General features: G+C 40.2%; 1 protein-coding gene and 1 pseudogene across 2 annotated transcripts in view; one reads left to right on the top strand and one right to left on the bottom strand.

Annotated features, from left to right (window-relative positions):
• The window catches only part of PHACTR2 (phosphatase and actin regulator 2), a 130,196-nt gene extending 109,766 nt beyond the window's left edge, over positions 1-20,430 (bottom strand). The window contains exon 1 of one of the 2 annotated variants that reach the window (XM_055310557.1): positions 20,134-20,430. In XM_055310557.1, coding sequence (XP_055166532.1) covers positions 20,134-20,179 — 46 coding nt within the window. In that variant the 5' untranslated portion in view covers positions 20,180-20,430. The remainder of the gene's footprint in view (positions 1-20,133) is intronic. The other variant, XM_055310558.1, reaches the window with a different exon arrangement.
• On the top strand, positions 8,771-15,970 carry LOC129500423 (NADH dehydrogenase [ubiquinone] 1 alpha subcomplex subunit 5-like; annotated as a pseudogene).
• Positions 20,431-21,702: the final 1,272 nt, after the last annotated feature.

Raw genomic sequence — 21,702 nt, 5'->3', positions numbered from 1 at the left:
TGGCAGTTGAGCATTAGCTCTTGTGACAGGCATGGCATGACACACTATTCAAGTTCTGTGTTAAAATTCAGGGCAAAGCTATCGCAATTTAGTCTGGTTTCATAACATTGCTTAAAAGGTAGACATACCCTGTCCAAATTAGGCAGGAAACCATTTAAAAGTCACTGAAAGCAAAGGATTAACATTCCTTAGTTTGTACACCTAATTCTCTAGAGACAAAGAAAGGGGGGGGAGAGAGAGAGAGAAAAAGAGACAGAGAGAGAGAGAGAGAGAGAGAGGTAGAAAGGCATGGGGGTGGGGAGGGAACAGAATTCCATTAGTTGTTTTTTTTAAAAAAATAATTTTACTCTAATGATGCCTTTAAGGTTGATTTTAATTTTTTTCTCCAATATAGTCACTAAGGATATTCCACTTACAAGATGTTCTATTTTGGTTTCTTTCTTTTAAAACGACATGTGTGTCAAGCAAGCATTCCAGAGAACGAGTTGTACCAGCAGGACTTGGGTATAACACCACAAGGAAAGCCTCTGAATCCAATTAGGGCACCATCAAGCCAAACAGCTTATTCCAAAATTCTTTTCTGATATAATTTTTTTAATTAAGATTTTCTATACTCGCCTAAAGGAATGTTGACTATGTACTACAATGATGGAAGCTTCAAAAGTAGCTAGTTGTAATTCATTAACTTTTCCAGAACCCATAAAAATAATTGTCATTGTTATTAAGCAAGTAGAAAAAAAAAAAAAGACTGCCTCTTCAAGGAGTAAGCATATGAAGAAAAAAGTAATGGTGCTCCCTACTAGATTAGGAGTCCCATGAGGAAGACAGGCACCAAAAGGGTTTTATTCTAGGGGGGGGTCCCCCCACCCTGTACCCAGGCCACAGAAAGTACTTAATAAATATTTACAAAATGGATAACTAAATCATGGACAAATGTTTGGCAATAATGAACATACAAGGCCTACCCTCACTAGGCTAGGATTTATTTTAGCAGGTCTCTAGATTTTTCACATAGAGGAAACTGTTTTCAACGGTGCCTTCCTGCAGAACTCCAAATATTTTGAAAGATAACATAACCAACACTAGAGTTTGAAACTGAGAAAATAGCAAAGCCAGCAGGAAGGATGATTAACACTCATAAGAATGGTACAGACATTGGTGACAAATTTTTCAGGTGAACAAAGACTGACGTGCTGCTTATTGTGCCCTTTTAGAAAGACAATCCATCAAAGACAAACAACAGAAGAAAACAGCTGGCATAATTTACTTTTGAAACAATCTTTTAAGAAGTCTGTATTTTTACATAGCAAAGAGTGGTGAAAATTAACATTTTTGGGAGCCACCCCTCCACCCCTCCATGAACATTTCCCTCTTCCTTCTCTAAATGTATTAGGCAACTGAGACTTTTCTTCAGTCTTTCTTCATCTTTCTCCTAACTGGGGGACTCAGAAAGGCAATTTAGTTTCATAGTCAAGAAACTGGAAAGGCAAATTATCCGACTAAACTGAAACTAAATCCCAATTGCCTTTATTTTTCCATTGTTTTTAAGCTTCACGTGCGAGAGATTGACCTAAATAAAACATAAAACCACATGGAGTACTATACAATCATATTTTTAAGCTGAGATCAAATTCTGTCATATCTAACATTGTGAATGTTTGGCTCTGTATCGATGCTTTAGACTTTTGAGTCACTAAATACATCCAGTAGAAACTGGTAGGACTACAAGGCCCTCTATGTAGCAGCCCAGTGTTGTGGTGGCAAATATCTGACTATATAGTATATAACATGCTCAATGACTAGGAACCATTCTTTAAGACTGGCAGCTAGCAGCAAGTCCTTGTTCCACTCTAAACAGAAAATACCACCTCTCTTATCTCACCTTTCAGCTGAGAATCAAATATCTCCTGTTATACCAGTATCTTACAGGGAGCAAACACAAATGGAGAAATGATCGATTTTACTGTGCTCTATATTAAAGCTTCCTGAGAAGTAAGAGAATGTTTTGTTTTATCCTTTAGCTTATTTGGCACCCTGGTGACAATTAGTATGTGCTGAGAGAGAGGGGGGAAGGAATGAATGAAGGTATCAATGAAGGAAGGAAAGAAGGAGTGGGGGGAGAAAGGAAGAAAGTAATTTTAAATAAAAACACAGAGTTGTAAATTCCATTGAGAGAAAACACGAGCCTTGGGGCCAGAAAGACTTGGATTTAATAATCTGTTCCTCCACTTCCTAGCTGGTAATCTTGGGCAAGTCATTCAACTTTTCAGAGTCTCTTTCTATTCATAGAATGGGATAATACAATTTACCATTTGGGTTGTTTTTAGAGTTAATAGAAATAACATATGTAAAGGGTCATACTGCATTACCAATATTCAAGAAATGTCAATGCCTTCTACTACTTCTTTTCCTACTCCTACACGAGTAGGAAAGGGGGCTGTTAAAAGGTTTTGAGGGGAATAAATTCTAGAAAGCAGGTTATTTATGATCTAGATCAACTGGGACAGTGAAATTTCTTTGAAAGCTATTTCCCTGGTCTTCTGCAGGATTCCAGAAAAGCAAAAACAACTTGTTGAAAATAGACTCCTGCACAGAGCCACCTGTGTTGTCCACTGGTCTCAGGATAATTGCTGAGAGCAGCAGAGACCAATGAGCACTCAAGGAAAATGACCATTATCCTACAACAGAAATGCCCTGAGGAAAGTAACCAAGCAAGAGGGTTGACATCACCCACAAGAATGGGAGAGAACAGCTAGAACTGAATTTGGCTCTATTTCCCACCAGCTGGGAAGTTGCAGTTTATTTTTACACTTGTACTTGCAAAAAAATAAAAAAGTACAGTAAAAAAAAAAACCCTATTTTATTCAAAAGACTTGTTGCATAGTTGGTGAATTCTTACTGAACCATGTTGAAAATTCAGTTATCAAACCGTCTACATCTTGTTGAGCTACCAGTTGTTGCTTTTAGTTTTGTGAAAAGCCTGAGCTAGACAAGATGTGTCGCTATAGCAGCCAAACACAGGAAGTTGCATTTTACTCCTGTTTCCAAATATGCCTAGTGTCAAAATCTGAGGAGAAAAAGAAGTTCCGTTTCATGATTCTATTAACTTCAGATTCTTTACGGTCAAGGCCAGTAAATTTAATGGCCTTTAAATTCAACATAGATACCTAAGTCCTAAAGGACTCATACTTACTGAGAATCATCATTACTGGAGTGGCTAAGAAATTATTACCAAGGGGCTGTGTTTATTCTGTGCCATTCCCTTTTTGAGATCGAACAGGAACCTTGTGCTCTTTCTTTTTGCCCCCAGGACTAGATATCCAGCAATAAAAATAACATTAGACTGGCACTGCAAAACCATAAGTACTTATTAATGAAATCCTTATCAGTTATTTCCAGTGTGCATAGTAAAACTTCATCTTTAAGTCTTGGGATGCTGAATCCAAAATATCAGGGTCAAACCCAAGCGAAATGTTCTCACTTGGAAGAACACCAATGTTCTGTGACCATTAATGGTCCTTAGGGTCAGTGTTTAGCCAATTTTAATCTGCTCAATGCCTCAAAAGACTAAAGTGACAGGGTCACAACTAATGGGTGTGGAGCTTGGCTGAAAATTCCTGTACACCCCCGAACTCCCACTCTACTTTGGATTCAGATCAGGGTCCAAAAAAATTGGGTTTTCCATGGAGCTTTTTAGGAATGTCTTGTATCTCAGCCATCCCAAGATCTGACTTACTTCCAGGGAATTCCTGGTCCAAAAGATGCCAAAAAATTAAATAATCTCTTAGGTGACTGGAGTTTTAAACCCTCTCGAGGGAGATCTAGGATTGCTCAATTCTGATGCACTCATCTTACTTGTGGGCTTAATGGCTTGAGGACCTGTTCCATTTATATTAAAGAATTTGAACTTCACAGAGGTGGGTGTATTTCCGAAGCACTATCTTCATGCCTTGTCACAAGATGGACAAGTCTACCCAATCTGTCCTTCCCAGTGAAGAGTTTAACAAAAGATAGGAAACCATTACCAAAAGCCTGCTAGGTATTTTGCAGTGTGCATGGGACATAATACAAATGTGTTTAGTCACACATGAATCATCTTTGAATTACCAACCCGACTCAATGGGGCTGCTGCATTTTCTGGCAAAAACATTCTTGTTCTGACTTTACTCTGACAGGTGTTTTAACACTACCTTTCTTTAGCATGCCTATTCATTCTATTTCTTATTTTAGCAGCTTTTTGTGAAGAAACATGTCACTCTGCTGCATATCAAACACATCTAAGATAATAAAAGCATACGGAGTAAGAAAAAAATCAAACACAGAAAAGAACGAATATATATGTAGTGACATTTGGGAATAAAGCACTTCTCTAGATAGTGTGCCTCACATTTGGGGACCTCAAAGAAGATTATAAAACTAGTCAGGTGGTACTTACATAGTTGCCGACCACACAGGGATTAGCATCCTCATAAGCATTGTTTTTCTCAGCATTTACCCAATCATGAGGTAATTATTTCTGACACAAATATGACAGAAACGGTGTTCGCATAGACTATTTTTCATTCTACTCCACATATACTCTTTACATGCCATGCCTCATCTCTTAAGTGGCACTGCCTAATGACATTGATTGGTTCCAATTGCTAAAAACACCTTGAGTGCCTCCTGTTCCTCAATCATATCTACTGAATATGTGGCACTGTTGCAGGTGAGTGGGGAAGAAGCTATAATCTGTTAAGAAGTGGAATTGAAGAAACCAGAAAAAAGGCAATGGATCCAATGTATCTATGGGCCATTGTGAATGGATCTCAGTTTGTAAACCTGTCTTCGGGGCATTGTTATGGCTGGATTTTGTCCCCCAAATTCGTATGTTGAAGTCTTAACCCCAAGTACCTCAGAATGTGACAATATTTGGATATAAGGTCTTTAAAAAGGTATTTAAGGTAAGATGTCATACGAGTAGGCCATAATCCAATTACTGGTGTGCTGGTAAGACAATAAAGATTGAATAGATCTGTACGTTCATAGGCCATATGAGGGCACAGGGACAAAGTGGCAAGGAGACAGCCTCAGAAGAACCCAACCTTGATCTTGGACTTCCAAGTTCTAAGCACTAAGTTCTTAGACTCCCGAACTGTAAGAAATTGAATTTTATTGTTTGAGCCAACCCAGTCTGTAGTAATTTGTTATGGCAGCCCTAGCAAACTAATACAGACTTTTATAATTGTCCGTGAAGCTGTTTATTCACATATTCAAGACAGAGTGAAAATGTCACACAGCTTCCAACTTCATTTCTACTCTACCCCACCTAACAGAGGGGGAAAGAAACGTTTAAAGTCTTCTGCTATGATCACTTTATAATGGCTTTATAAATTAAAACACCATCATTTAAAAAATGAGGTATTCGTGTGTTCTGACATTCCATGGTCTGATGACTCAAGGGGATTCAGTCTTTTTAAAAGTGTACAGTTCTAGATTGTTTTTAAGATCTCCAGTTTGAGATTTTTATTCTTTCCGTGTTTTCTTTAAAAAATTGGCAGCCAAGTACTTTCCAAGCGACAGAACACTAGTTGCACACATATGTATATAATTCCGTTTTAGTAGACTTTAGGAAAATGAAACACTGCTCTGTTAGGCACACAGGAACGTTCAACACGAGCTCAGTTAACTCGTTCTGGCTTATTCCAAGTTTCCATCCTCAGCCGGCTCCTGCACAGACAGCCTGGCCAGTCAGGACACATTAACTTTACAAATGTAGAAGAAATTTTGAAAAACACAGAATCCCTTTAAATAGATGAAATCGGCAATTGCAATCCTGAATCATTCTGTCAGGTTGCCCTTCTCAGTCCTGTGGGCTACCCAGCTGTGGTCAGAAACATTTTTATTCTCGAAGGAAGGTCCAAGGCGATACCCAGCAGGCCCTCTTCAGAGCACCTTAGACAAACAACAACAGCCTTTCCTCGGGGAGGCTGAGAAACCCTTTAGAAAAAGCTTTTAAGAGACCCCAATTAAGACTAGAATTTACTTCACACTGGGCAATGTGCTGCAAAATAGGCACATCACTGAAAGGAAAGACCCCTGAAGTACAAACAGAGGCAAAAATAAAAAGCCAAATATTTCCAAGAGGAACATATGAAAAGAATTTTCAAATAAATGATTGCTTCCTTGTGACGTTTTCAGAATTTGCTGCCCACATTTCTAAAAGAGAAAAGGGCTCAGCCTCCTTTTCAGAAAATATATTTTACTAAAATCTTTCTTAACAGTCCCTCCCACGCGTTATTAAACACCTGTTTTCATCCAGCCCCATGCTCTGCCACTTTGGTACCCCCAGAAGTAATTAGCATGCAGCCACCTCAGATGAAGTTCATGGGGGTCTTCCTAAAAAGGCAACAGAATCCAAATTCTGTGTCCTTTCCTTAAACAGCAATTGCCATTCTGCAGATAACTTCATTCCCTTCGAATGTAACTACATATACTTCAAACCTATTGTGGGAAATGAATTATTTCACAGTTTTTAATATTAGCAAAATGTATGTAAGAGCAAAAACATTTCTGGCAACGAGATTTTGCCAAAATTGTACTTGACAATCAGAATACTTGCTCAGGAACAAGACATATTAATGACCAAATTTATTGAGACACTGGGTACAGAACATCAGTGTTTGTATTTATTTATTTATTTATTTATTTATTTATTTTTAAAGATTTATTTATTTACGGTAGACATAGACAGAGAGAGAGAGGCAGAGACACAGGAGGAAGGAGAAGCAGGCTCCATGCCGGGAGTCCAACGTGGAACTCCATCCCGGGACTCCAGGATCGCGCCCTGCGCCAAAGGCAGGCGCTCAACCACTGAGCCACCCAGGGATCCCCATCAGTGTTTTTAAACTAGACATTTTATAACTTCTACCTCACTTCAAGAGAAGATACACATTGTTAATGAGAAATTTTCATCTGAAGCCACTTCTTAAACACTGCTTATCTCCAGGGGATGTTCCTCATGTTAAGAAACTTCTGGAATATTTGCTGAAAATACAGATTTGGAGATCCCTCTCCAAAAGATGGATTTGGCTGCTGCCCAGTAGTATTTTTCCCCAGCCATACTAGGTGATTCTCACCATCAGGAAAGTCTGTAAAATACCATTATTATCACAGTACACAGGTTTTAAAGTTAGTCCATTCATCTTTAAAACATTAAACTTTCATAAAATATTTTTTTAGACTGTAACAACAAGAATAGGTCAAAGTTGAGTTCTCATGTGACAATCACTTGAAAAAGTCTTTTGAAATTAATTAAAAGCTTTTTGCTAATGAGAAAATCTTCTACATAAAAATATTAATTGTGATTAATTATAAGTGGGTATTTTTACAGCAAGTTTGCTTTGCTACCTTATGATCCAGCCAAGCTATCAGCCAAGTAGAGAGCCAGAATAAAGATGCTTTCTTATAGTAGGTCTCAAAAAAACTAAGCTCCACATGAGCTTTTCTCAAGAAGCTACCTGTGTGCTCTGTCCAAATAAGGAAATAGACCCAGAAAACATAAGACACTGATCTGGCAATCTGGAGATCCAATACAAGAGGGAAGTGGAAGGACTCCCCAGGATGATATGAAGAGAGATCCAGGGCAAGAGTCGGGCAGCAAGCTTAGAGGAAATCCAGTCCAATTTGGATTTACTTCTTAAGGGTGAACTTGACAGAATAAAAAAAGTGTCTGAACATACTGAGAAGGGATTTACATGATTGGGGGAAAGATTTGGAGATGAGTATGCAGGACCCTTCGCAAGCAAACAAAAACACCAGTAAGGAAAGCAGAAGCCATGCAGGAAAGAAAAAGTAATCATGGTTTACCACAAGGCTTAGCTATCATCAGCTTTTACGTAGTTATACAGAACGCTAATCAAAAGTACAATAATATAAGAATGCTGGGAAGAGGAGAACATGGGAGGACAGGAAATGCATGATGGGGCAGTAGGGGTGTGGGGAGAGACAGGGTCAGAGTAGATATGAAAAACAAAACTGCATCTTCAATCTCCATACTGTGAGGTCAGGAATAATGTGTCAAGATGAACAACCAATAATTAGCAATGTAAGCATGCTACTTAGAGTCTGGAGGTAAATACTAAAGAATTAGTTTAAACAACTGTACACTTCTTGGACACTACTTAACTTTCCACTCAGTTCCTCGCACTCTATTAATATCCAATCTGGCCAGACCAAGCTGTTCAGTTATTCAACAAACAGCTGTGTCAGGCATAGATCGCAGAATAAGAAAGCAGACTGAGGAACAAGATAAGATCCCTTAGCTCCCAGAGTTTAGGTTCTAGTGAAGGGAGACGATGACAAACAGGATAATCTGAGAAATCTGTGCAATGAAGGAGCTAAAGAACTTAGACTGAGGGGTGGGTGGACAGGCTCCTCTGAAGAGGGCTCGACGGTGAAGGTGTTTATGAAGCTGATCATGCTAGAGTGAAGACAAGGAGTCAACTTTGTAAAGAGCTAGTGGAAGAGCATCCCTTATGTCCCACATAGAGAGAGCGGCAACTGCCAAGGTGACAGGTTAAGAATGAGACATGTTTGCCGGATGATTGAAACCAAGAGTAAAGCTGTAGGACAAAGGGGTGTGCTGGATGGGAGAGGGGCAGGGACTGAGGATCATAGAGGATCATGTGTGGCCTTGAAGCCAGAGTCCGAAATCTAGATTTCATTCTAAATGCAATGGGAAGACACATGATTTAGGTTTTAAAGCATGACTTGTGCTGTTGTGCGGAACATGAATTGCCGAAGTCTGAGAACAGAAGCAGGAGATCAGCCCAGAGTCACTACAACTGTCCACACCATGAGTGGTCAGGGCTTGGATGGTGGCAGTAATGATAGAAGCAAAGGGCCTGGAGGTACATTTTGAAGGGAAAACGTGCAGGACTCGTGGATGGTTTGGTGTGAACGGGAAGGGGAAACTCAAGGACTCCTCGACTTCTGGCGAGGATGAGTGAATGGCTGGCGGGACCATTTGGTGACATGTAGAAAGTTGAAGGAAGAAGGGGTGTGGATGGTCAACTCAAGCCTTCTGTTCATACATTTTACCTGCAAGATGCTCATGGGAGACCCAAGCAGACCTGCCCAACACACAGTTGCATATCTGAGCCTGGAAGCACAAGGTGAGGGCGGAGTTACAGATGCAGACATGAGCATCACCCCATTTGCATTTCTCCAGCCTCTCCCTCAACCCGGGGTCAGGCATGCACATCTCCCTGTTGGGTTATCACAGCTAACCTCCTGGTCCTGCCTTCGGGTCTCTCCCAGGAAATCAATGCCGCCCCGTGGCTGGCTGATTCATCCCCCGGGGGCAAAGCTCTAATCATTTCTCATTTGATAAAAAACCTTCAGTGGCTCCTACCACCTTTGTCCTTCTTGCCTTCCAGAGCCAGAATTCTTGTCCCCCCACTTCCTACACTTTTGGCCTTCCTGACACAGCTCTCCAGGGTCCCTTTCCTTCCACCTTCCTTTCTGCCCATCTCCATCATGTGGGTGAACCTTGTAGGCACAGACCCTTGTAGGCAGTGTATGATTTCCCTCTGAATATCCCCTCACGGCCCAGCACAGAACCTTCCGTGTAATTACTTCAACTGGATGAAGGTGCCACTCTTTTTCCTCTTAATATCGCTTCACAAACCAAGCTCATGTGCAGGAATATATCCACCCAGCACATATCAACACAGGTTAGCAGGTTCTTCTTAAGCAGACCACTTCACTCCTTCCTTCATCAACCCAAATTCCCTTAGTGTTATACTTGCCAGGTTTATATGAATAAAAACATCTAGATCCTTGAAACAAAAATAAACAAAGGAGTAGTAAGCAAATATAAATAACAGACCAAACTTTTAAAAGTAACATTATTTGTGCATTCCCTTCTGGAGAACAAAAACCGTTGTTTTTGCTTTGGGTTCCCCACCTTCAGAGAGCAGTGGAATAGAGGGTGGATCAGGAGTGTTTATTTTCTTAAGACTATTTCTACCTTAAGAACACTTTCACAGAAGTTGAGTCCTCACTAAATATGTATCTTTACTCCCAGGAAAAGAGACTCCCAAGAATAGGCAGTTAGCCTCATTACACTGAAGTCCCTCAAGACAAGAAAACCTTGGAATTCTCTATTCAAATTAAGGAGGCTTAATTAGAGGATCAACAACCCAGAGTCCTTGTCTCCCTCCCTACTACATCAAGTAGGCAAAAGGTGAAGTGTCACTCCCCCACTGATTGTTATCCTCTTGGATTTCTTTTCCCTTTTTTTTTTTTTGTATTTTTTTTATTGGAGTTCGATTTGCCAACATATAGTATAACACCTAGTGCTCATCCTGTCCAGTGCCCCCCTCAGTGCCCGTCACCCAGTCACGCCATCTCCCTGCCCACCTCCCTTCCCAGTAGCCCTTGTTTGTTTCCCAGAGTTAGGAGTCTCTCATGTTTTGTCACCCTCTCTGTTATTTCCCACGTATTTTCTCTCCTTTCCCCTTTAATCCCTTTCACTATTTTTTATAGTCCCCAAATGAATGAGACCATATAATGTTTGTCCTTCTCTGATTGACTTACTTCACTAAGCATCATACTCTCCAGTTCTATTCACGCTGAAGCAAATGATGGGTATTTGTCGTTTCTAATGGCTGAGTAATATTCCATTGCATACATATACCACAGCTTCTTTATCCATTCATCTTTCGATGGACACCATCCTCTCAGATTTCTGGAGATAAAATACATGTAAGCCAAAATATCTGGGATAGAGGTGCCTGGGTGGTTCAGCTGCTTAAGCATCTGCCTTCAGCTCAGGTCATGATCTCAGGGTCCTAGGACTGAGCCCCTCATTGGACTCCCTGCTCAGTGGGGAGTCTGCTTCTCCCTCTCCCTCAGCCCCTCTGTCCCTCTGCCTCTCCCTGCTTGTGCATGCCCTCTCTCTCTATCTCTCTCTCTCAAATATATAAACAAAATCTTTAAAAAATATATCTGGGATATTACTCATCCACAAGACCTGATGAGCTATAGATCAAAGAGAAGTAAATGAAGTTCAAATGTTCCCTCATTTTCTTTCTCTCCAAGTGAGTGACATTTGCATTATGATCAAACAGACTAAGAAGAAAACTAAACCCAAAAAGAAGATGGCTATAGTAGGACCTATATTTTTGTATTCATCATGGAATTCACAAGAAAAAAAAGTGCATGAAAAACAGCCGATGAACTTAAAACCGAGTCCAATGACAGACAGCTAGAGAAAAGCTAATAATATATGTACAGGTCAGCAAATGGCTTTAATTCCAGCGGAGGTCCAGGTGGACACAGGATGTGGAAGCTCTGGCTATGATCATGTCCAAAGCAGAGGAAAGCTGGGACTGTCACACTACCTCTTCATAAACGAAAATCCATTCTCTCTTTTCCTCCCTCCATATAGATTTCTCTTCATGCACATATTTAAAAACAGAATCTTTATTTTAAACCTGCCTTTTAATATTGTTGTTATTTATTGTAAAAATCTCTTTTCAAAATTCTTTTTTACAACATTTCTTTACAAGATTTATTTATTTGAGACAGAATACGTGCACGGGAGCAGGGGGTGGGGCAGAGGGAGAGAGAATCCTCAAGCAGACTCCCAACTAAACGCAGAGCCCACACAGACTCCATCCCAGGACCCTGAGATCATGACCTGAACTAAAATCAAGAATCAGCTGCTTAAGGGGCGCCTGAGTGGTATAGTTGGTTGAATGTTGTACTCTTGGTTTCAGCCGAGGTTGGGATCTCAAGATCCTGGGATAGAGCCCTGTACTCAATGAGGAGCCTGCTTGGGACTCTCTCTCCCTCTGCCCACCTTCCCCCCGAACCCCCACTCCTCACATATGTTCTCTTTCTGTCTTTAATAAATAAATCTTAATAAATAAAACACACACACACACACACACACACACACACACACGTTGGCCACTTAACCAACTGAGCCACCCGGGGGCCCCATATTTTACATCATTTTTAAATGGTTTATTCCATGATATGACTGTATCCCAATTAATTTTAAGACTTTCTTGGTGTTCAACTGCTATTTCCATTTTTTTGGCTTCTAATAAACCTTGTCCCAGTGAGCAAGTAATTATTTCCTTTTCAAGATGCTTCTGAAAGTGGAACTGCTGGGTCTGAGTATATGCACATTTTAAGGTTTTACATATGTATCATTAAGATGCCCTTCTGATAGGTTGTGCCAATTTTAACTACCATAAGACAATCATCTAAGAATCATTCTTTTAAATCCTTGCCCAATTCATAGGTGATCAATGGCATCTTTTTTTTTTCCCATTAAATTGCTGAAACTATTTCATATACCAATTGGTAAATTATGTTTCCTCTTTGGTTAAGTAATGTGGGCAAGTTAACTCTTCAGCTTTAGTTTTCCCCATCTGTAAAATGGGGATATTAATAGTAATTACCCTATAGGGATGTTGTAAGGATTAAAAAGTTAATTTAAGCAAGGCACTTACTTACAGCGAGTTCACAGTTATAGCCACCAGATACTTTGAAAAATGCCTGTTCATGTTCTTTACTTGTTTTTCTATTTGAGCCTTTATTTTTTTTCTTATTGATATTTTTTCTTACTGGTTTTTAAAGGTCTTAGAATATTAAGATATTAATCAGTTTCCATACACGATGCAAATATTTTGACAACCTTATGATTTCCTTTTTCAATTTGCTAATGATGTTTTTTTTTTGCCATACATAAGTTTAAAAACTTAGTATCATTAAATCATTCACGTTAAGTCAGAACAAGTTACAGAGATCCAATATTGAAATAGGATAAAGACAGCAAAGGAACAGATGATTCTTAACTCTAGTTTGTAAGACAGAATTGATAAATTTGACTATGTGAAAAGCTTTACATGAAAAAAATAAAGAAATTTAAGAAGAAAAACACAAAAATGTTTAAAATACATAAGCATAAGGCTAATCTCTTTAACACAAAAATCTGTAAGATTTGTTACAAGTAATTCAGAGAAAAAAAAATACAAATACTCCACTTCATTCATAACCAAAGTGGGATATCCCTTTTTTCATAAAGATTGACACGGATTTTTTTCAAATTAATTATGCATAACATTGTGGTCATGTATTAGTTGTGCAGAGTGCTCACTGCACAAGGGCATCTAGACAAGGCAATGAACTGGGACTGAATTTCTGCTAATGTTCCACTTGTTAAATCATGTGCCTGCAGGGCTGCCTCACCTGGAGGGAGTCACTTCAGTTTCTCACAAAGCACTATATGGTCTAAGAGAGATCTTGACATGCATGCAGTGTTGGTGAGAGTTCAGAAAAAGGAATACTGAGGAGATATACTGACATACAGCCTCCTTGAGAGTAATTTGGCAAAGTCTATTAAAATAAAATACACAGGGATCCCTGGGTGGCGCAGCGGTTTGGCGCCTGCCTTTGGCCCAGGGCGCGATCCTGGAGACCCAGGATCGAATCCCACATCAGGCTCCTGGTGCATGGAGCCTGCTTCTCCCTCTGCCTGTGTCTCTGCCTCTCTCTCTCTCTGTGACTATCATAAATAAATAAAAATTAAAAAAAAAATAAAAAAATAAAATAAAATACACAAATCTCTTGACTTGAAAATTCTATTGCTAGGATTTTACTGGTCCACGTAGTTCAAGATGTTTAGATAAAGATGTTCATTTCAGCATTTTTCGTAATAGCACGCACACAAAATAACCCTGATATAATATAAAAATACAAATGTGGGGGACCTGGGTGCCAGGTCATGATCTCAGGGTCATGGGATCGAGCCCCGTGTGGGGCTCTGTGCTCAGTAGGGAGTCTGCTTGAGATTTTCTCTTCCTCTCCCTCTCTGCCCTCCTGCTTCTTTCGATAGATAGATAGATAGATAGATAGATAGATAGATAGATAGATAAATACATAGGGGTGCCTGGGTGGCTCAGTCAGTTAAGCATCTGCCTTCGGCTCGGGTCATGATCCTGGAGTCCTGGGATCGAGCCCCACACTGGGCTCCCTGCTCAGCAGGTAGCCTGCTGCCCCCTCTGCCCCTCACCCAGCTGTGCTCTCTCTCTCTCTCAAATAAATAAATGAAATCTTTTTAAAAAATAAAAACATAAAATATAAGAATAGAGTTCTTCTAAAAATTATATCTACATATTATAGAATTGCTTATTTATAGGATTAAAAATATCAATACAGATATTTGTAGTTAAAGTACACAAAAAACTTAAACACCAGAGCAATAAGTATATAAAATGTCTTGCTGGTGTTTTGATAAAGATACATACTTGAATGAAAACTTTCTGAAATGAAAACAAAAAAGTTGCTCATTCTGGGTTATAATTGAGAAGAGACTGGGGTTCTGGGAGGGAGAAAAACTTACTTTTAGCCTGAATTGTCTTCTAAAGTTTTACTTTTGATCATGTGCATGTTATTTTCATAAAGGAAAATAAACTCTATATATTTTTGCTTTCATGATTTCTCCTTACACCAGGTTTACATAGAAATGGATAAATATTCTGGGCAGGACCTGGGCCCTGACCAAAATATAAAAACCCAACAACATGGATAGACAGACGTTCTATCATGGCCTAGGTGTGATGCTGAATACTTTATTCACTTATTCACTTGTTCTTTCATTTTCTAAAAATTAAAGAGTGGCTTTCTCTGCTCTTTTAACTCAAGGGCTGAGGCGAAGCTGCCAAGAGTTGGTCTGTGTGACACAGTGGGGGAGACAGTACTGAAGAAGACAGAGGAAATAGTTACTAGACTTAGATACCACCCTTAAGACAACAAAGCCAGAGTAACAATTCTTGAGGTAAAAAACAAATATAACTCTCATTCATATGGTCATTGGCTTAAAGTGATCAGGCTGTTCATTGAGAATATTTGGTGATTCATTGATATATTCAACAAATTTTTTAAAAAAAGATTTTATTTATTTTTTCATGAGAGACAGAGAGAGAGAGAGAGAGAGAGAGAGAGAGAGAGAGAGAGAGAGGCAGACATTCCAGAGGGAGAGGTAGGCTCCCCGCAGAGAGCTTGATGCAGGACTCCATCCCAGGACTCTGGGATCACGACCTAAGCCAACTGCTGAGCCCCCCAGGCACCCCTCAACAAACATTTGTGTCCAATCTGCCATGCCTCGTAGTAGTTGGCAAGGGGAATACTGAAGTCTCAATGCTTCTAGGGTATGAGGCCAGAGGGTACCAAAGCTACCCTATTTAGAGACATATCTGTTGAGCCTGCACTTAGAAATAATGGATCTAATACTGGCAAACCAAATCCAGCAACACTTATAAAGAATTATACACCATACGTGGGTATGAGCTTTATCCCAGGAATGCAAACTTGGTTTAACATCTAAAAATCAATTAATGTACTATGCCATATTAATAGAATGAAGGACAAAAAGCCATATGAGTATCTCAACAGAGGGGGAAAAAGCCTTTGACTCTTGAATGATAAAGATGCTCACAAACTAGGAACAGAAGGGAACTTTTTGATAAACAACATCACTGCAAAACCCACAGCTAATATGACAGTAAATGGTAAAAACTGATTGCTTTCCCCCTTCTCAGGGAGAAGCCAAGAACATTCACTCTTGGGCTCTGTCACGGCAGCTTTGCTGAAGAAGACCACCAGCCTTGTGGGTCTGGCTGTTATGTGAGTCACACAAGAGGCTAAGAATACTGTACACAAAGATTCTTAATGTTCTTGAGCAAATTCCTAAAAATGCAGCATAGAGAAAGTATACAGAATAGACTGCAAATGAGAAGCTGAGTATGGCTAAAGCAGAACCAGATGTTAAATTAGAAGACCAACTTCGGGGTGGCCAACTAGAAGAGGTGATTCTTCAGGCTGAAGTCTGGCAAGAAAAATGATACAGTGGAAATCATGGGAGCTTTCAGTAGAAGAGCCCCCTGCTCACCAATGGAAATGGCCAACATAATCATCATTAAATGACTAGTCTGTTGATAGGAAACTGATGTAATTAAATGTTCTGTTACATTTTTTAAAAAAAGTTCACTCTTGCTACTTCCATTCAACATGATAGTGTATAATGGGTGAAGGCAATTAGGCAAGGAAAAGAGATAAAAGACATTCAGACTGGAAAACAAGAAGTAAAATTATATCTATTTGCACCTGACTTTGTATATAGATCTTGTATGTAGAAATCCTAAGGAATACACTGAAAAGCTATTGGGACTAAAAAAATGAATTCCACAAGTTTTCAGGGTATAAGATCAACACACAAAAATTTATTTTTGTATATCAAATATGCCGGCAAGTAACATTCTGAAAATGAAATAAGAATATAATTTCATTTATTATAGCATCAAAAATAATAAAATATATATGGATAAATTTAACAAAGAAAGACCAATACTTATACATTGAAAACTACAAAATATTGTGGAAAGAAATCATAGACGATCTAAACAAATGTAAAAGCATTAGTGTTTACAGATTGAAAGACTTCATATTGTTTTTAAGACTTCATATTGTTAAGAGAACAGTGTTATTCAACACAATCCCTACCAAAGTTCCAGCTGGCTTTTTTGCAGAAACTGACAAGACAACTGATTCATTCAAAATCCAAGGGGACTAGAATAGCAAACAGAATCTGGCAAAAGAAGAACAAAGTTAGGGCAGTTGGCTGGCTCAGTTGGTAGAGCACACAACTCTTGATCTCAGGGTTGTGAGTTCGAGCCCTATGTTCAGTGTAGAGATTACTTCAAAATAAAGTCTTTAAAAAACAAAAAGAAATTTTTTTAAAGAATAAAGAAGACATACTCTTCTGTTTCAAGACTTACTACAAAGCTACAGTAATCTATACAGTGTGGCATATTAATAAACATATAGATCAACGTGACAGAAGTGTTCAGAAATAAGCCCTAACTACGTATACTGTCAATTGATTTTTGACAAGGTGCCAACACAAATGAATAGGGAAAGAATAATCTTTTTCAAAAAATGGTGCAGGACAACTAGATATCCACATGGAAAAGAATGAAATTGGAACCCTACAACACACCACACACAAAAATTAACTTGACATGTATCATAGCCCTAAATGTAAGAGCTAAAATTATAAAACTCTTAGAAGAAAACTCAGGTGTAAACCTTCTTGACATTGGTTAGGCAATGGTTTCTCATATATAGCTCCAAAAATACAAAGAAAAAAAATGGAAATAATCAAAATTTCAAAAGTCTGAATTGCAAACCATATCAAGAAAGTGAAAAGACAACCAGAATGGGAGAAAGTATTTGTAAATCACATATCTGGTAATGACTTATCGCTAGTACATAAAGAATTCTTCTATTCCAATAACAGAAAGTCAAATTATCCAGTTAAAATTGGGCAAAGGATCCAAATTGACATTTTTCCAAAGAAGACATACAGATGGCCAACATGTACATGAAAAGATGTTTAATGTCATTAGTAATTAGGAAAATGCAAATCAAAACCACAATGAGATACAACTTCACATTTACCAGGATGGCTATAATCACAAAGATAAATAACAAGTATTGGCCAGGACATGGAGAAATTGGAACCTTCATACATTGCTGAAGAGAATGTAAACTGGTATAGCTGCTTTGGAAAACTACTTGGTGCTTCCTTAAAACACAACATAAACATACAGTTACCATGTGACCCAGCAATTCCACCCCTAGAAATATGCCAAAGAGAAATGAAAACATAGGTTCACCAATAACTTGTACACGAAGCTCATGGCAGCACTATTCACAGAACCAAAACATAGGTAAAATGTGGTACATCCATACAGTGGAGAGCTAGCTGGCAACGAAAAGAAATGAAGTATTCATACATGGATGACCCTTGATAACATTATGCCACGTGAAAGAAGTCAATCACAAAAGGGCATTTGGTAATTCCACTCATACAAAACATTCAGAATAAGCAAATCTACAGAGACAGAAAGTAGATTAGTGGTTCATTAGGGCTGAGTAAGCTGGGAAAAAAGAGATTGATGGTTGTACAACACTGTGAATACACTAACAAATAACGAATTGCACGTTTTCAGTGAGCAGAATTTCATGGTATGTTAATCATATGTCAATTGTTTAAAAAAAAAAAACAGAAATAATGGCTCTAACTGCATGTTTTCAGAAATAATGATTAATAGTACTCCTAAAACCTGGAGAAATAGATACAGCCCTAAGCTGAAAAGTTCAAAAGAGCCTAAAATCAAGAGAGTGAAAAGCAAGTTAACTTGCGGCCTATAATGATTATTTTACAAAGACCCAAATCAAACACCTTTTATGGTTAAGCATAACTTTTTGTTTAAATTACCTTTTGTATAAATCAGCTGCACAATATCTCAACATGATTAGTCATTTTATTGGGAATTATAGCAACCTGGGTATTTTTTGCTGTACTGGGTAACGGCTAGGACAGTCATATTGGAAAGAGTCTGCTCCGCTTCTTAGTGATCATCTATGTGATAATATTCCTTGCTTTCCGTAAAGGCAAAATTCACCTTTCTAATATTAACCCTAACAATATTTTGCAGCAAAAGAACTAAGCTCAGGGCAGTACTTTATACCTGTTGTATTCAAGTACTGATTTAATTCTATGCTTTACTAGTGCAGAAATTTAAAATATTAACTCCCCCTTAAAACGAAAAAAGTCACTCTGCTTTAAACTAAGACAAAGGAAAAACTAAATAAGTAAACTAAGACAAAGGAAACTAAGCTTCGCTTGCACAAGAGAGTTTACTAAAGTCGTCTTCCCCCGCCCCCCATCCCATCCCCAAAAGCCATCAATATGAAGTCTCTGACGTTCTGGGGGCACTGCACAACCCTGTCATTAGCAGGCAGGGAAGGTGCGATCTTATTTGGGATTTTGATTTCTCCTCTTCATAGGTTTTTCTTTTGTGGGCATTAACATAAGCCCCAGCAAAGCTTATGATTTTTTAGGGTGTGAAGCTAGCTCTGCAGCATAAACAAACCCATGCGGGGGGGAAGCTGGGATGACAGCAGGCTACCTAGTTGGGAGACATCCTGGAGCTGATTAAAAAAAAAAAAAAAAAAAAACCTTCATCTGTGCCCTGTCACTTCCTTTCAGCAAGATCCTGCTAATGTTTACACAATTTAAAAAGTGTATCAGATATCTCAAGGAATAACGTAAATGGCCCCTTTGAGGTTTGTTTGTGTGTGTGTGTGTGTGTGTGTGTGTTTTAAAGGTTGATGGAAAAATATCAAAATAGGGCCTTTTAAATTTATTGCATTATCCAATCACAAGGAACGCCACCAAAAAGTTGTTTATCCCTCCCCCGCTGGAGAAATGCCAGGCGCACCTTCCTTCCCCTTTCTTAAAGAAAATGAAAAAAACAAAACAAAACAAAACAAAACAAAACAAAACCACAGACTTTCAAGACGGAGCGCAGTAACTCAGAAACGTTACGCGCGATTCCACGAAGCGGATTTTAGCCCCCGAGGCCTGAGCTGGCGGGGACGCCCCCCGCAGTCCGCGAGCGCCCGTGCGTAGCCTAAATCATCCTCTGAAACGGTCACACCTTTCCAAAGTTAGTTACTAAGTATTCAGACTTCGGCCAGGGTAAGAGAAAAGCGATCAGCACTTCTGCTCCGAAAACAAACCGTAAATCAGTGGACAAGCTTCAAAGAACTCAGCTCGAGGCTGCTCGGAAGCCAAGCGTCAGCACAGAAAAACCTGCTGGCACGTTCATCCCGCTCTCTAAGTTTCCGCGTTTTAGAAACACCGCAAGACGCAAACGGCGTTTCCCGTAACTTTCAGGCTCGGAGAAAATTCACGGAAAACACCCGGGCGAGGCAGCTCGCACGGAAAAATGGAGCCTGTGCCTTTAAGGTAAAGTCGGCCGGGTCCCAGGGCGCCTTCCACTTCTCCGCGACAAAGAGTCCGGGGCCGCGCTGCCTCCCGGCTTTGTCCCGGGGCCCGGCGGGGCGGGGCGGGCCGAGCCCAGCGAGCCCAGCGAGCCCAGCGAGCCCAGCGCAGCCCAGCGAGCCCAGCCGCAGCCCGCCGCAGCCCCGCGGCCGCAGGCCCGGCGGCCCCGAGCAAGCCCGGCGCCCGCGCGGCGGGGGGCGCCCCGTGCGCCCCGGACTCACCGCTGCTGGGCTGCGGGGACAGCGTGGACACCGAGGTCTGGCCCATGGCCCGGGCCTCGGGGCCAGGTCTGGCGATCACGCGGCTCCTCTGGTCCTTCGGGCATCGGTCCGCGCGCAGGCAGGTTTCCAAGCGCTCATTTCCCGGGCTGCGCGGAGCGGCCCGCCCGGTTCGCTCACCTTCTCCGCGGCGCGGGTCTCCCAGCCCGGCCGGCCGCGGCCGGCGAGGCGGATCCTGCCCGGCGGATGCCTGTCATTCCTCTATGCAGATTAGCTGGGGTCAAGGGTCACGGGGGAGGAGGGAGGGGGACGGGGAGGGCGAGGGGAGGGGAGGGGAGGGGAGGCCGGGGCTGGGGGCAGGGGTCTGAGTGGTGCGGAGGGGAGAGGCCCAGCGCGCGGGCCCGCGGCACCCCCCCCCCCGCCCCGCCCCACCGCCACCACCCAGGGTAGTAGAGAGTTCAGGCGACTCCCGCCCAACTCAAAAGGTTCAATGTCAAATGATCCTTTAGGGCTCCAAGAAAAGGAATTAAAGTACTTAGTCACGGTACTTAATTTAACAAAACGTGTTCTTTAAAGTCGATTTCTTCCTCACGTTCTGTTGGCAGTACTGCGGCACTTGAAGCTCTCTGTGGGCTGTGGGGCTTTCCTCGTTTTAGAAATTATCTTCCTTTTAACAAACAGTAAAAAAAAAAAAAAAAAAAAGTTAGGTCCTCAGGTATGTTGAACAGTAAATCTGAAGAAGATGGATCTGTGCGTGAGATCAGCAAAGGACAGGCCTTGCTCTCCACCACCTAAACTCCAGGAAAGCTCACCACTCCTGTGTTTAAAAAGGATCACTGTGAAATCTCTGAAACCTTGTGGTAAGGTGTTTAAAACATACAAAAAGGTGAGAACAAAAACAATCGGTAATTTGTTCTAGAAGCGAACATTCCCCAGAAGTTGAATTAAATCCTCCCATAAGCACATCTCAACCCCAGACTTACTAAAAACATGTATACAGATAAATACTCCTGCTATTTACAATTGATGAGTAATCTATATGTGTATGTAGTGCACTATGTCTGTCATAGTGCATAAGACTGGGTAGTAGTCACATAAATGTGTTCACTTTATGAAATTTCACTGAGCTCTATACTATGATTTGTGCGTTTTTCTGAATGTATATATTTCATTAAAGAGTAAAAAAATAATAACCGCAATATAGTTAGGTCACTTGCCACAGCTTTCACTTTTTAGATTATCCTAGACATTCCACTCTAAACTACATAATACATATAACATTATATGTATTCTATAATACATTTATAACATTATATGTATTATAAAATAATAAAGTTATTTGATACCCTAAGCATGAAAATTTTTTCTGTAATATTAAGATCATACACAGTCTTGCTTTAGTTTTTGAAAGACATATGCTTGTCTGTTTCATCATAATTATGTAAGCTGCCCTATTTTGTTCACACCCAAATAGTCTACCATCTATTGTGAAGACTTTTTTCCCCCTAGAATAGTGTGATCAGTTATCTACTTCCCTTTGCCTAATTCATTTTTAAGAAACCTGACTTTTTT

The sequence above is a fragment of the Nyctereutes procyonoides genome, unplaced genomic scaffold (assembly GCF_905146905.1).
Source record: "Nyctereutes procyonoides isolate TBG_1078 unplaced genomic scaffold, NYPRO_anot_genome, whole genome shotgun sequence".
NCBI lineage: Eukaryota > Metazoa > Chordata > Mammalia > Carnivora > Canidae > Nyctereutes > Nyctereutes procyonoides.
This window is presented reverse-complemented; position numbering and strand designations above follow the sequence as displayed.